The sequence below is a fragment of the Arachis ipaensis genome, chromosome B2 (assembly GCF_059453495.1).
Source record: "Arachis ipaensis isolate K30076 ecotype BB chromosome B2, ASM5945349v1, whole genome shotgun sequence".
Taxonomy (NCBI): domain Eukaryota; kingdom Viridiplantae; phylum Streptophyta; class Magnoliopsida; order Fabales; family Fabaceae; genus Arachis; species Arachis ipaensis.
In genome coordinates, this window is record NC_142437.1 from 44,028,146 (window position 1) to 44,041,733 (window position 13,588).

The 13,588-nt window shown below is 40.0% G+C and overlaps 1 protein-coding gene across 1 annotated transcript in view; it reads left to right on the plus strand.

Annotated features, from left to right (window-relative positions):
- The first annotated feature begins 7,031 nt into the window (after window positions 1–7,031).
- The window catches only part of LOC148573800 (uncharacterized), a 54,328-nt gene continuing 47,771 nt past the window's right edge, over window positions 7,032–13,588 (plus strand). Inside the window, exons 1-3 of the mRNA XM_088505839.1 lie at window positions 7,032–7,085; window positions 7,203–7,352; window positions 7,707–9,137. Of these exons, the coding sequence (XP_088361965.1) occupies window positions 7,032–7,085; window positions 7,203–7,352; window positions 7,707–9,137 (1,635 nt within the window). The remainder of the gene's footprint in view (window positions 7,086–7,202; window positions 7,353–7,706; window positions 9,138–13,588) is intronic.

A 13,588-nucleotide genomic window follows, 5' to 3' on the forward strand; every position in this document is an offset into this window, starting at 1 on the left:
ATCTCAAAGAAGTATATCATGTCGAGGGAAAGGAAGAAGCACCCGACATCCCTGCAATCACATTCACTAAAGAGGACGCATCCGGTATCATCTCGGGACACGACGACCCCATGGTCATCACCATCATACTGGCAAACGCCAATCTACACCGCACATTAGTAGACCAAGGGAGCTCCGCTGACATCCTATTCAAAACTGCCTTCGACAAGCTCGGCCTAGAAAACAAGGAGCTTAAGGCATACCCGAACAACAGTCTGTTTGGACTGGGAGATACCCCGGTACAACTGCTAGGATACGTATCACTACATACAACCTTTGGAAAAGGGAGCCAATCCAGGACGCTCAAAATAGACTACATTGTGGTCGACGTGAGTTCAGCCTACAATGCTCTAATAGGTCGGACAACACTAAATCAACTCGGTGCAATAGTCTCGACTCCACATCTATGCATGAAATTCCCAACTACAGAGGGGATAGCCACAATAAAAGCAGATCAAAAAATGGCACGCCGCTGTTATAACGAAGTCTAAACCTCAGAGGCAGAGGAGAAGAGTTTCACACAATTGGGCTTGGCAGAGTTCAGAGATGAGAAGAACTCCGTCTGCAGCCAGAAGGTGAGATAGAGAAGGTTCAGATCGGAGACACCTCGGACAAAATGACTAATATCGGCACGATCCTGAGAGGAGACTCAAAAGAATTACTGGTACAATTCTTACGAGATAATGTCGATCTATTCCCATGGAAAGCCGCAGACATGCCAGGCATAGACCCCAAGCTAATGTGCAACAAGTTGGCGGTCTATCCAGGATCTCGGCCGATACAGCAAAGACGAAGAAATCTTGGGCCAGAGCGATCCCAAGCTGTGGAAGAACAGGTACAAGCATTACTGGAGGCAAGATTCATAAGAGAGGTCAAGTACCCACTATGGCTAGCCAACGTCGTCTTGGTGAGAAAATCAAATGGGAAGTGGCGAATGTGTACCGATTACACCGATCTCAACAAAGCCTGCCCAAAAGATCCTTACCCACTCCCAAGTATCGACGCTCTGGTCGATGCTTCCTCCGGATATAGATACCTCTCGTTTATGGACGCATACTCGGGATACAACCAAATCCTCATGTATCAACCAGATCAAGAAAAGACCTCGTTTTTAACGCCAAAAGCGAACTACTGCTACATTGTGATGCATTTCGGTCTCAAGAATGCGGGAGCTACTTATCAAAGGATAATGAATAAAGTCTTCTCAGATCACATCGGGAAAATCATGGAAGTCTATGTGGATGACATGTTGATAAAGACACAAAGTGAAGAGACATTATTATCCGACCTGGCTCAAGTGTTTGACACTATAAGGAAGCATAACATGCGACTCAATCCCGCAAAATGCACCTTTGCAGTAGAAGCGGGCAAATTTTTAGGTTTCATGCTCACACAAAGAGGAATTGAAGCAAATCCAGATAAATGTCAAGCCATACTTAACATGAAAAGCCCAACCTGTGTCAAAGAAGTACAACAACTCAACGGGAGATTGGCCGCCCTATCCAGGTTCTTAGCAGGATCAGCGATAAGATCTCTCCCCTTCTATGCTACTTTAAGGAAGGGAAAACAGTTCGAATGGACAGCAGAATGTGAACAAGCCTTCCAAGACTTCAAGGATTTCTTGGGACGGCCACCTATCCTATCTCGGCCACGAAAAGGAGAATCGCTCATATTATATCTTGCAGTAGAAAGCCGGGCAATAGCCTTAGCACTAGTCAGAGAAGACGAAAGTGGGCAACAACCCATCTACTTCATTAGTAAAGTGTTGCAGGGATCCGAGTTGAACTACCAGAAAATAGAAAAGTTTGCCTATACTCTCGTTCTAACATCTCGACGACTTCGCCCATACTTCCAGGCTCACACAATTAAGGTTCGAACTAACCAGCCCATAAAAGGAATATTGCAGAAAACAGATTTAGCAGGTAGAATTTTACAATGGGCAGTCGAGTTATCCGAGTTCAACCTCCAATATGAAGCTCGGACGGCCATCAAATCACAGTATCTGGCCGACTTCATCGCAGAATTCACAGATGCCCCGGAAATCCCCACAGAATGGAATCTCTATGTGGACGGTTCTTCAAATAAGACTGGAAGCGGTGCAGGTGTGATAATAGAAAGCAACCAAGGAACCCAAGTTGAGTTCTCCCTTAAATTCGGGTTCCCGGCCTCAAACAATCAGGCAGAATATGAAGCGTTATTAGCTGGTTTGAAGCTGGCTAAAGAGGTTGGAGCTCAAAAACTCAACATTTATAGCGATTCACAAGTAGTCACCTCATAGATAACAGGGAGCTACCAAGCCAAAGATCCCACCATGAGAAAGTATTTGGATAAAACCAAGGAACAACTCGGACAACTCGGGGAATGTAAGATCCGCTACATACCCCGCGAACAAAATACCCGACCTGACACACTCTCGAAACTAGCCAGCACCAAACCAGGGGGCAACAATAGAAGCCTCATCCAGGAAATGCTACAGAACTCGTCAATCTTGGAAGAGGAAAAAGTCCTAGCCGTAACAAGTCAGGACCAAGGATGGATGACCCCCATAATTAACTACCTGAAAACAGAAACACTCCCCACAGAAGAAAAGGAGGCAAAGAGGTTAAAAAAGGAGGCACAGTACTACACTATCATAAACAACATCCTGTACAAAAGAGGGATCTCAATACCATTACTAAAATGTGTGCCGACCAACAACACAAAGGAAGTGCTAGAAGAAGTACACGACGGCATTTGCGGCAATCATCTCGGAGCACGAGCTCTTGCCAAAAAAGTACTCCGGGCGGGATTTTATTGGCCAACTCTATAGAAAGAAGCTACAGAATTTGTAAAGACATGTCCACCATGTCAGAAACATGCCAACTTTCACGTCGCCCCGCCAGAAGAGCTCATCAGTGTAACTTCGCCTTGGCCGTTTGCAAAATGGGGACTTGATCTTCTCGGACCCTTCCCCCAGGGATCAGGACAAGTTAAATTTCTCATAGTAGGGGTAGACTATTTCACAAAGTGGATCGAGGCAGAGCCCCTAGCCAACGCCACCGCTCAAAGAATCCAGAAATTCCTATATAGAAACATTGTCACAAGGTTCGGAGTTCCACACTCCATCACCACAGACAATGGCACTCAATTCACAGATGCAGGCTTCAGAAAATTAGTAGCCGACTTAAACATAAAGCACCAGTACACCTCCGTGGAACATCCGCAAGCCAATGGACAGGCTGAAGTTGCCAACAAAGCCATATTGGCTGGGTTAAAACGGAGATTACAAGACGCAAAGGGAGCTTGGGCAGAAGAGCTTCCGCAAGTCCTATGGGCGTATCGAACGAAGCCACACTCCACCACAAAGGAATCCCCCTTTCGGTTAGCATACGGAATAGAGGCAATGATCCCAGTAGATATTGAAGAAGGATCGCCTAGAGTGGTTCATTACAATGAGGGAGTAAATTCCCAACTTCAGAGGGAAGAGCTCGACCTACTACCTGAAATCCAAGAAAGAGCTCGGATCAGGGAAGAAGCACTAAAACGTCGAATGTCTTCCAGATATAATCGAAGGGTAGTGCCGAGAAGTTTCGCAGAGAATGAACTCATCCTAATCCGAAATGATATTGGAAAGCTCTGTTAGGCCCTCTAGAGAGAATTGTGCTTTAGCTTCTCTTAGCTTTCTCTTCAAGGTCCTTTCAGGTTCAGGATCAGCTTGAACAAGTATGCCTTTATCTTTGTTCCTGCTCATATGAAAGAGAAGAGAACAAGAAAGTAGGGAATCCTCTATGTCACAGTATAGAGATTCTTTGAGGTTTCAGAGGAAAAAAAGAATAGAAGGGGGAGGTAGAGAATTCGAACTTATCAAGCGGGATAGAGTTCGAATTGCACCTTGAGGAGGAGTGTTAGTCCCTTAAATAGAAGGATGTGAGAAGAGGGGAAGAATTTTCGAAAACAAATTAAAAAGATTTTGAAATAATTAAAAGAAACTTGAAAATTTGATTGAGATTTTCGAAAATTAAGATTAGGACAGAAATTAAGTGATTTTTGAAAAGATTTTGAAATTAGAAATTAAAAAGATATGATTGAGAAGATATGATTGGAAATCAAATTAAAAAGAGAAAGTTTTAAAATTAAAGTTGATTACTTGACTAACAAGAAATTAAAAGATATGATTCTTAAAATTTAAAATTTGATCCTTTCTTAATAGGCAAGTAACAACTTGAAAATTTTGAAGTAAATCATTAATTTTAGCAAGGATTTTCAAAAATAGTAATAAATAAAAAATGGAAAGAAATTGATTTTGAAGAGATATGATTGAAAAGATATGATTTGAAAAGATTTGATTTTGAAAAATTATGAAGATTTGAAAAAAATTTGAATTAAAAACAAAATCTTCCCTCTAGTGTCATCCTGGCGTTAAACGCCCAGAATAGCATCCATTCTGGTGTTTAACGCCCAAAATCCTACCTTTTTGGGCGTTAAACGCCCAGCCAGGTACCCTGGCTGGTGTTTAAACGCCAGTTTTCCTTCTTCACTGGGCGTTTTGAACGCCTAGCTCTTTCTGTTTAATTCCTCTGCTGAATATTCTGAATCTTCAATTCTCTGTATTATTAACTTGAAAAGACACAATTTTGAGAACATTTTTTTGAATTTTTCATGATGAGAAACAATAAAAATACAACTAAGATCAAATAAACAATGCATGCAAGACACCAAACCTAAAAATTAGACACTAGACTCAAACAAGAGACATAAAAATATTTTTGATTTTATGATTTTATAATTTTTTTGTGATTTTCGAAACTTATATGGAAAAGAGAATAAAGAGATTCAAAACTTTTAATAAGAATTCCAGCAATCATGCAATGTTAGTCTAAAGCTTCAGTCTAAAAACATTAGACATGGTTGGCTAAGCTTCAGCAGGATATTACATTCAGTAGCTAAATTGATGAGAATCAATCAGCTTTTGTGATTATAAGAACATCACCTTGAAACTCTAGAATTCATTCTTAAAAATTCTGAAAAATAAAAAGAAAAGTACCTATCATAAGCAACAAGATGAACCGTCAGTTGTCCAAACTCGAACAATCCCCGGCAACGGCGCCAAAAACTTGGTGCACGAAATTGTGATCATCAACAATGGTGCCAAAGGACTTGGAGCTCTCAAACGTGAATCACACTTTGTCACAATTCCGCACAACTAACGAGCAAGTGCACTGGGTCGTCCAAGTAATAAACCTTACGTGAGTAAGGGTCGATCCCACGGAGACTGTCGGCTTGAAGCAAGCTATGGTCACCTTGTAAATCTCAGTCAGGTGAATTCAGATGGTAATGGAGAATTGATAATTAAAAGATAAATAAAACATAAAATAAAGATAGAGATACTTATGTAATTCTTTGGTTGGAATTTCAGATAAGCGTATGAAGATGCTTTTTTCCTCCTGAACCTCTGCTTTCCTATTGCTTTCTTCCAATCATTTATACTCCTTTCCATGGCAAGCTTTATGTTGGGCATCACCATTGTCAATGGCTACTTCCCATCCTCTCAGTGAAAACGTTCCAAATGCGCTGTCACCGCACGGCTAATCATCTGTCGGTTCTCGATCATGCTGGAATAGGATCCATTGATCCTTTTGCGTCTGTCACATGCCCAACAATCGCGAGTTTGAAGCTCGTCACAGTCATCCCTTCCCAGATCCTACTCAAAATACCACAGACAAGGTTTAGACGTTCCGGATCTCAGGAATGGCCGCCAATAATTCTAGCCTATACCATGAAGGTTCCAATCTTAGATTAGAAACCCAAGAGATACACATTCAAGCTTGTTTGCATGTAGAACGGAAGTGGTTGTCAGTCACGCGTTCATAGGTGAGAATGGTGATGAGTGTCACATAATCATCACATTCATCATGTTCTTGGGTGCAAATGAATATCTTGGAGAAGAAATAGACTTGAGTTGAATAGAAAAACAATAGTAATTGTACTAATTAATGAAGAACAGCAGAGCTCCACACCTTAATCTATGGTGTGTAGAAACTCCACCGTTGAAAATACAAAAGTGATAATGGTGTAAGCATGGCCGAATGGCCAGCCCCCCAAGGTCTAGGGACTAAACGTCCAAAAGATCTCCCCAAATACAATAGCAAAAGGTCCTATTTATAGAAAACTAGTAACCTAGGGTTACAGAAATAGGTAATTAATGCAGAAATCTTCTTCTGGGCCTACTTGGTGTGTGCTTGGGCTGAGCATTGAACCTTTCACATGTAGAGACTTTTCTTGGAGTTAAACGCTAGCTTTTGTGCCAGTTTGGGCGTTTAACTCCAGCTTTTGTGCCAGTTCCGGCGTTAAACGCCAGAATTCTTGAGCTGACTTGGAATGCCTGTTTGGGCCATAAAATCTTGGGCAAAGTATGGACTATTATGTATTGCTGGAAAGCCCAGGATGTCTACTTTCCAACACAATTAAGAGCGTGCCAATTGGGCTTTTGTAGCTCCAGAAAATCCACTTCGAGTGCAGGAAGGTCAGAATCCAACAGCATCTGCAGTCCTTTTTCAGCCTCTGAATCAGATTTTTGCTCAGGTCCCTCAATTTCAGCCAGAAAATACCTGAAATCACAGAAAAACACAAAAACTCATAGTAAAGTCCAGAAGAGTGATTTTTAAATTAAAACTAATAAAAATATAATAAAAACTAATTAAAATATACTAAAAACATACTAAAAACAATGCCAAAAAGCGTATAAATTATCCCTATGGGGAGCGCCAGTTTTATTGGTGAAGAAGAAGGATGGAGGAATGTGATTTTGCGTAGATTACCGGCAGTTAAACAAAGTGACTGTGAAGAACAAGTACCCATTGCCTAGGATAGACAACTTGATAGATCAATTACAAGGAGTTGGGGTGTTCTCGAAGATTGACTTGAGGTCAGATTACCATCAGATAAGGGTGAAAGAGGATGACAGTTCAAAAACTGTGTTTAGGACGCGCTATGCACACTTCGAGTTTGCGGTGATGTCCTTTGAGTTGACGAATGCACCTGCTGTGTTCATGGATTATATGAACAGAGTATTTCGTCCCTTTTTGGACAAATTCGTGGTGGTATTCATAGATGACATTCTAGTTTACTCAAAGACAGCAGAAGAACATGAAGAACACTTGAGAATTGTGTTGCAAATCCTGAAGGAGTGGAAATTGTATGCAAAGTTGTCCAAATGCGAGTTTTGGAAGGAGGAAGTGAAGATCTTAGGTCATGCGGTGAGTAGAGAAATAGCCATAGATCCTTCGAAAGTGGAGGCGGTGATGGAATGGGAGAGACCGACTACAGTGACAGAGGTTAGAAGTTTCTTGGGCTTGTCCGGATATTACCGAAGATTCATTGAGGGATTTTCCCGGATTGCATTACGGATGACTAAGTTGACAAGGAAAGAGATACCGTTTGTGTGGGCATCAGAGTGTGAAGAAAGTTTTCAGACATTGAAATGAAAGTTAACTTCGGCGCCTATTTTAATTTTACCAGAACCGCATAAACCACTTGAAGTGTACTATGATGCTTCGCTGAATGGCTTGGGTTGTGTGTTGATGCAACACTGGAATGTAATGGCTTACGCATCACGTTAGCTGAGACCACATGAGGTGAATTATCTAACTCATGACTTGGAATTGGTGGCGATTGTGTTTGCATTGAAGATTTGGAGACACTACTTGTACGGAGTGAGTTTTAGAGTCTTTTCTGATCACAAGAGTCTCAAGTACATCTTTGATCAGGAAGAGCTCAATATGCGTCAAAGGAGGTGGATGGAACTTTTGAAGGATTATGATTTTGAACTGAATTATCACCTTGGAAAGGCAAATGTGGTGGTGGATGCATTGAGTCAGAAGTCTTTGACGATTACTTGGATGAGGATCAAAGAAAAGGAGTTAGTGGATAAGTTTGTAGATCTCAATCTGGATATTAGTGAAGTTGCTGAAAGAGCTTGTTTAAACCAATTGCAGATTTCAAATACCTTTAAGTCAGAGATTCAGAGGGCTCAGCAAAATGAACAAGAACTTCAGCAATTATTTCAACCGGTTGGCAAGAAGAGGCATGGAGAGTTTACTAAGGATGATGAAGGGTTATGGAGGTATAAGGGGAGAATTTGTGTATCGGATGTTGGAAGTTTAAGACAAGAGTTGTTGTCGGAAGCTCACAACAGCAAGTTTTGTATACATCCAGGGAGTACAGAGATGTACTATGATCTAAAGAAGATGTTTTGGTGGCCTGGGATGAAGAATGATGTAGCTACAGTTGTATCTAAGCATTTGATGTGTCAGAAGGTGAAGATAGAGCACCAGAGACCGTCAAAAATGTTACAGCCTCTTGAGATTCCTCAATGGAAGTGGGAAAGAATTGCAATGGATTTTGTCACCGGTTTACCGAGGACTAGGTTAGGATTTGATGCAGTTTGGGTGATCGTGGATCGCTTAACCAATTCCGCTCATTTCCTGCATATCTGGGTGAACTATTCTATGGAGGAGTTTGCGTACAACAACAGTTTTTATGTGAGCATTGGCATGGCTCCGTATGATGCTTTGTATGGATGGAAGTGCCAATCTCCACTGTGTTGGTATGAAACCGGTGAAGCAAGGGTATTCGGTCCTAATTTGATAGCGGAGACTACTGAGAAGATTAAGAAGATTCGAGCTAGGATCCTAACTGCACAGAGTAGAAAGAAGAGCTTTGCGGATCAGAAAAGGAAGTTGTTGGAATTTGAAGTGGGAGAGCATGTATTTTTGAGGGTTATTCCTACAACTGGGATTGGGAGAGCAATTAAAACCAAGCTGAATCTGAGATTCATTGGACCGTTTGAGATTCTGAAGCGGTTCGTGTTGGTGGCATATCAAGTAGCTTTACTACCTCACTTGTCTAACTTGCATGACGTATTCCACGTGTCACAACTCCGTAAGTACACGCCGGATGCGGCTCATGTGTTAGGGCCCAAGTCGGTCGAGTTGAGGGAGAACTTGACGTTTCAGGTAACACCAGTGCGTATTGACAACACTAGTCTGAAGAAACTGCAAGGAAAGGAAGTTCAGTTGATTAAAGTGGCTTGGAGACGAGCAGGAGTTGAAGAACATGATGTGCATAAACTTGATATGCTACGATTTAGGAAATTGCACGATCGGCAAAATTCCTTCCGGCAAGTGCACCGGTTATCGTCAAGTAAAAACTCACAATAGAGTGAGGTCGAATCCCACAAGGATTGGTTGAGCGAGCAATCTGGATTAGAAGTATGTTCTAGTTGAGCGGAATCAAGATTTAGATGAGAATTGCGGAATGTAAAATTGCATGAATTAAAGAGCGAGAAGCTAAATTGCTGAAATTAAAAGGGATGGGGGTGATTGCATGAATTTAATTGCAGAATGTAAAGAGAAAGTGGTAAATCAGAAATGGGGAGTTCATTGGGTGTTAGGAGATATTGAGATCTCCGAATCAAAACAACTTTTATCCCTTCCTCAACCAATGCATTCATTGAATTTTGCTTGGCAATCTTATATGATTGGATCCCAATCCCTTGGCTCACCAATTCTCTCTAAAAACAAACAAATTCCCAATCCCTTGGTTTAAATGTTCATAAGAAGAGATGATGCTCGATCACTGATTATAACACACAGTTTCATGAACCACAATTTGGTAGGATTACATGTCACAATATCCATCCAAACCCCAATCCAATTCACTGTGAGAAAGCTTCTCTAGCATGAATCCTCCATTCCTTTCCCAAGGTTCCGAAGGATTCCAATTATGGGTAGTTTCTTTCCCAAGACAACTACCCAATGGAATTAGATCGAGAAGCTTTCTAACAAAATTCAAGAGAAAAGATTGAAGAAGAAGATAAAACTATTATTGATTCATTGAATTACAATAGAGCTCCCTAACCCAATGAAAGGGGTTTAGTGAGTCATAGCTCTGAATTCAATTACAAAACTAAAAGAAAATGATCCAAAGTTCTCCGTGTAAAAAAAAGTTCTAACTAACTTAAATTCTATCCTATTTATACACTTTCTAAATTGAGCTTCTGTTGTGTTTCTTGGGCTTTGAGGCCTTTCCCTGATTTCCTTTTGCTTTGGGTTTATGGTCCATAATCCTGATGAGGCTGTGATCCAATTCTGTAACATTCATTGAGCAAACTTAGTGATAAACAAGTAATGACACAAGACTCAACAAATTAAAGCTCCAGACTCATCAATCCTTCAGGCCCAATCCCATAAACATGATATTCAATTGGGTTTCATACCATAATACGTTTAAGTTAATGTTTGTGCTCAAATGCTAACTTAAACTTCAATATATTTGGCCCAGAAACCCCTTTCAAAAAAATGGCGTTTAAGTTTCAGTTTAAGTTTCAGTTTAAGGTTAAACTGAAACTTAAACGTGGAAATGGAAGAAAGCAACCCAGGAGTGTGAAATGTCGAACACGTTTAAGCTTCAGTTTAAGGTTAAACTGAAGCTTAAACGTGGAAATGAAGAAAGCAACCCTGGAGGAGCAATTGGGTCAAACACGTTTAAGCTTCAGTTTAAGGTTAAACTGAAGCTTAAACGTGGAAATGGGAAAGCAACCCTGGAGGAGAGAAATAGTCGAACACGTTTAAGCTCCAGTTTAAGGTTAAACTGGAGCTTAAACGTGGAAATGCTCCTGGTGCCTTTCTTACTTCTGGCGTTTAACCTCCAGTTTAAGGTTAAACTGGAGGTTAAACGTGGAATTGCTTCCTGGTGAGAAATTGTGTCGAACACGTTTAAGCTCCAGTTTAAGGTTAAACTGGAGCTTAAACGTGGAAATGCTCCCTTGGTGAAATTCTCATTCTGGCGTTTAACTTCCAGTTTAAGGTTAAACTGGAGGTTAAATGCCAGTTCCAGCATTTCTTAGCCTTCATGATTCTGGCGTTTAAGCTCCAGTTTAGGCTTAAACTGGAACTTAAACGCCATTTCCAGCATTATATGGCTTGGTAGTTTAAGTTCCAGTTTAAGCTTAAACTGGAACTTAAACTCCACATGTGATATTCAAGCTTCCTTTATTGATTTTGTTGCTTCCTTGCCTAGCCTCTTCTTCCCTGAAATCATCCAAACAATTGCATCAAAGTCTTGCAAAAATTCATGAGAAATCTTCCATTCATAACATTCAAGTAATATAACTAAAAACTCATGGAATTTGCATCAAAATCATACTGTTTGGATGGTTCATTGCTTTGTTATTCATTTAACCATTCTTGGTTACTTTAAGCTCAAGAAAATGCATAAAACAACTAAAACTAACAAAAAAATGCTAGTGAAACTAACCTAAGATGCCTTGGCATCACAACACCAAACTTAATACTTGCTTGTCCCTAAGCAAGTCCTGAGTTATTTGAGAAGAAAGTATGAAACAGAAAGCAATTACATTGGCTATATTAGCAAGCATTTGAAGTTCATCAAAAGGGTTTTATGCAGAAAGTTGCAGCATCACTTTTTCATTCTTATCAGGTAAGATTATCACTTTTTCATTGCATCCATCAAACACTGCTATGGCCTCTTGTTATTCTTATGTCCTTGGCACTTTTCTCTTCTTTGTTTTTCTTTTCTTTTTCTTAGAGCTCCTTTGCTCCTTGTTTGCTTAGTGTCATGTGTTGCACAAGCCTTTGGCATTTTCTTTTTCTTATCAGTGCACTACACATATCCACTACAGGCATTTTAGTTCACATTTCTTCTTGAGACATTGGTGCCCAGCACCTCTTTGTGTGACTAAATGTTTTGTATTTAGGTTGCTCTTGATAATGGACTTTTGGTTGATAATCCCGGGTTAGTTAACCCAAGTTACCAAGTGTTGAAACACTCCTCAGAACCTATTCATCCAAGCATATCCTTAATACATAAACACCACAGGCATTTGTCTCAGAAGTTCAAACCATTGGTGCCTAGCTTATTTTCTCAATTTTTTTGCTTTTTGGTTGCCCTTTTTCAGTGGCTTTTTCTTCTTCTTTTTCTTTCTTTTTCATGGCCAAAGACATTTATTCATCAAGATCCATAGACAGTTTTCAATTTCTACACAAAAAATGATAATTCTACACTCTATTTCCAGTGATCTGACTAAACAATCAAGCATGCATACCACCACTTAATTCTACTTGATTTGTCACTAATTGAGCCAAGTTATTTTTGTTCAAACTTTTCTTTTATTTTTGGAAACAGAACAAGCATGGCAAGCATTTGTTTAAGAAGGTGAAGTTATATCCAAGCATCTAGACATTCACTTTATTCAAAGCAATAAACAGACAAACATACTAGAAACTTCACATTCCAGAAAGATTCAACAATTACAGTTTAAACCAGAGCAAGCATGCTTTTGTTTGCCTTTTAAAGAATGGTCAAGGAACACCACCACCTTGTGAAATTTCTTGTTTTCTCTTTGTCGCCAGGAAACAATTTGATTTCTCCTTCTTCTCCAAGTTGTTGCTTCATGTTCTTTCTCAGATCCTTGTTTCCTTTCCTGCAAAGAGTGATGAAGTTGCTTGCTTCTCAAGCACTTGAGTGGTTAGCTCAACTATGTATGGGCAAGTGTCTGAGTCTTAAGTTGGTGTGTGAACACCAAACTTAGTCTCCTACTTACTCCTCTGCTCTTTGAGTCCTTGAATTCTCCTTGGAATGAAGTTGCTGCTAAGGATTTTAAGCATTCCTGTGATTGCTTAGAATGGTTGTTCCTTTCATATAATTCAAAGGTTGTTGTGTTCAGTTGAACTGTGTGGTGAGGTTGTTTTCGGCAAGAGATCGTTATGCTATGATGAAAGAAAATGTGCAGGAAGGAGATTTGGTGGTGTGGAACTCGTTCCCCAAGTGGTTCTTTATAGTGCACGCAAGTGAAAAATGGACGGCTAGGGTGATTTGTGAAGGGTGGCTTGATGGTAAATATATGAATTAGGGAGAAGGACGAATTGCTTTTCATTTTCTTGGAAGTATTCTGGGTGCATTAGGTTGTCCATGTAGCTATCTTTTCATGCAGAACTTCCTTTTCCCATGTGTTAGTTTCAAAGACTTGTGAACTTTCTTTTTGACCAAGCACCGTACCTCCCCCCTTGTCTTTTTCCTCCATTCTTATCCTTCCTTTTGTACCTGCACAAACAAACAAATTTGCTATCATTTTTTTCAGTCCATGTGAATAATGAATAGTACTTGCACATGTTTTTCATTCTTTTTGAATTGTAAATCAATGATTGACTTCATGAGCTTATAGCCGTGACCTTTGTATGTATGCACACTTATTACTGGACACCAAACTTAGTGTTTGGTAATGTCTCCTGATGACATGAAATCCATGTTGGTTGTCCTTAATGAATGTGCATAATTCTAATAAATCATAGTCACTTTGGCTCTTTGATCCTAAACAATTTTACTACCTAAAGTAATTGAAATCAAAGTATTAAAACATGCAAATGGTATACTTGTCATGAATTTCTAAATCCAGAGGAACTTCTTGCTTTTCATTAACTGTGTTCTAAAAGGAACACCAAACTTAATGTTTGGTTGTGCACCTTGAATGAAAGATTGAATACAATTTGAA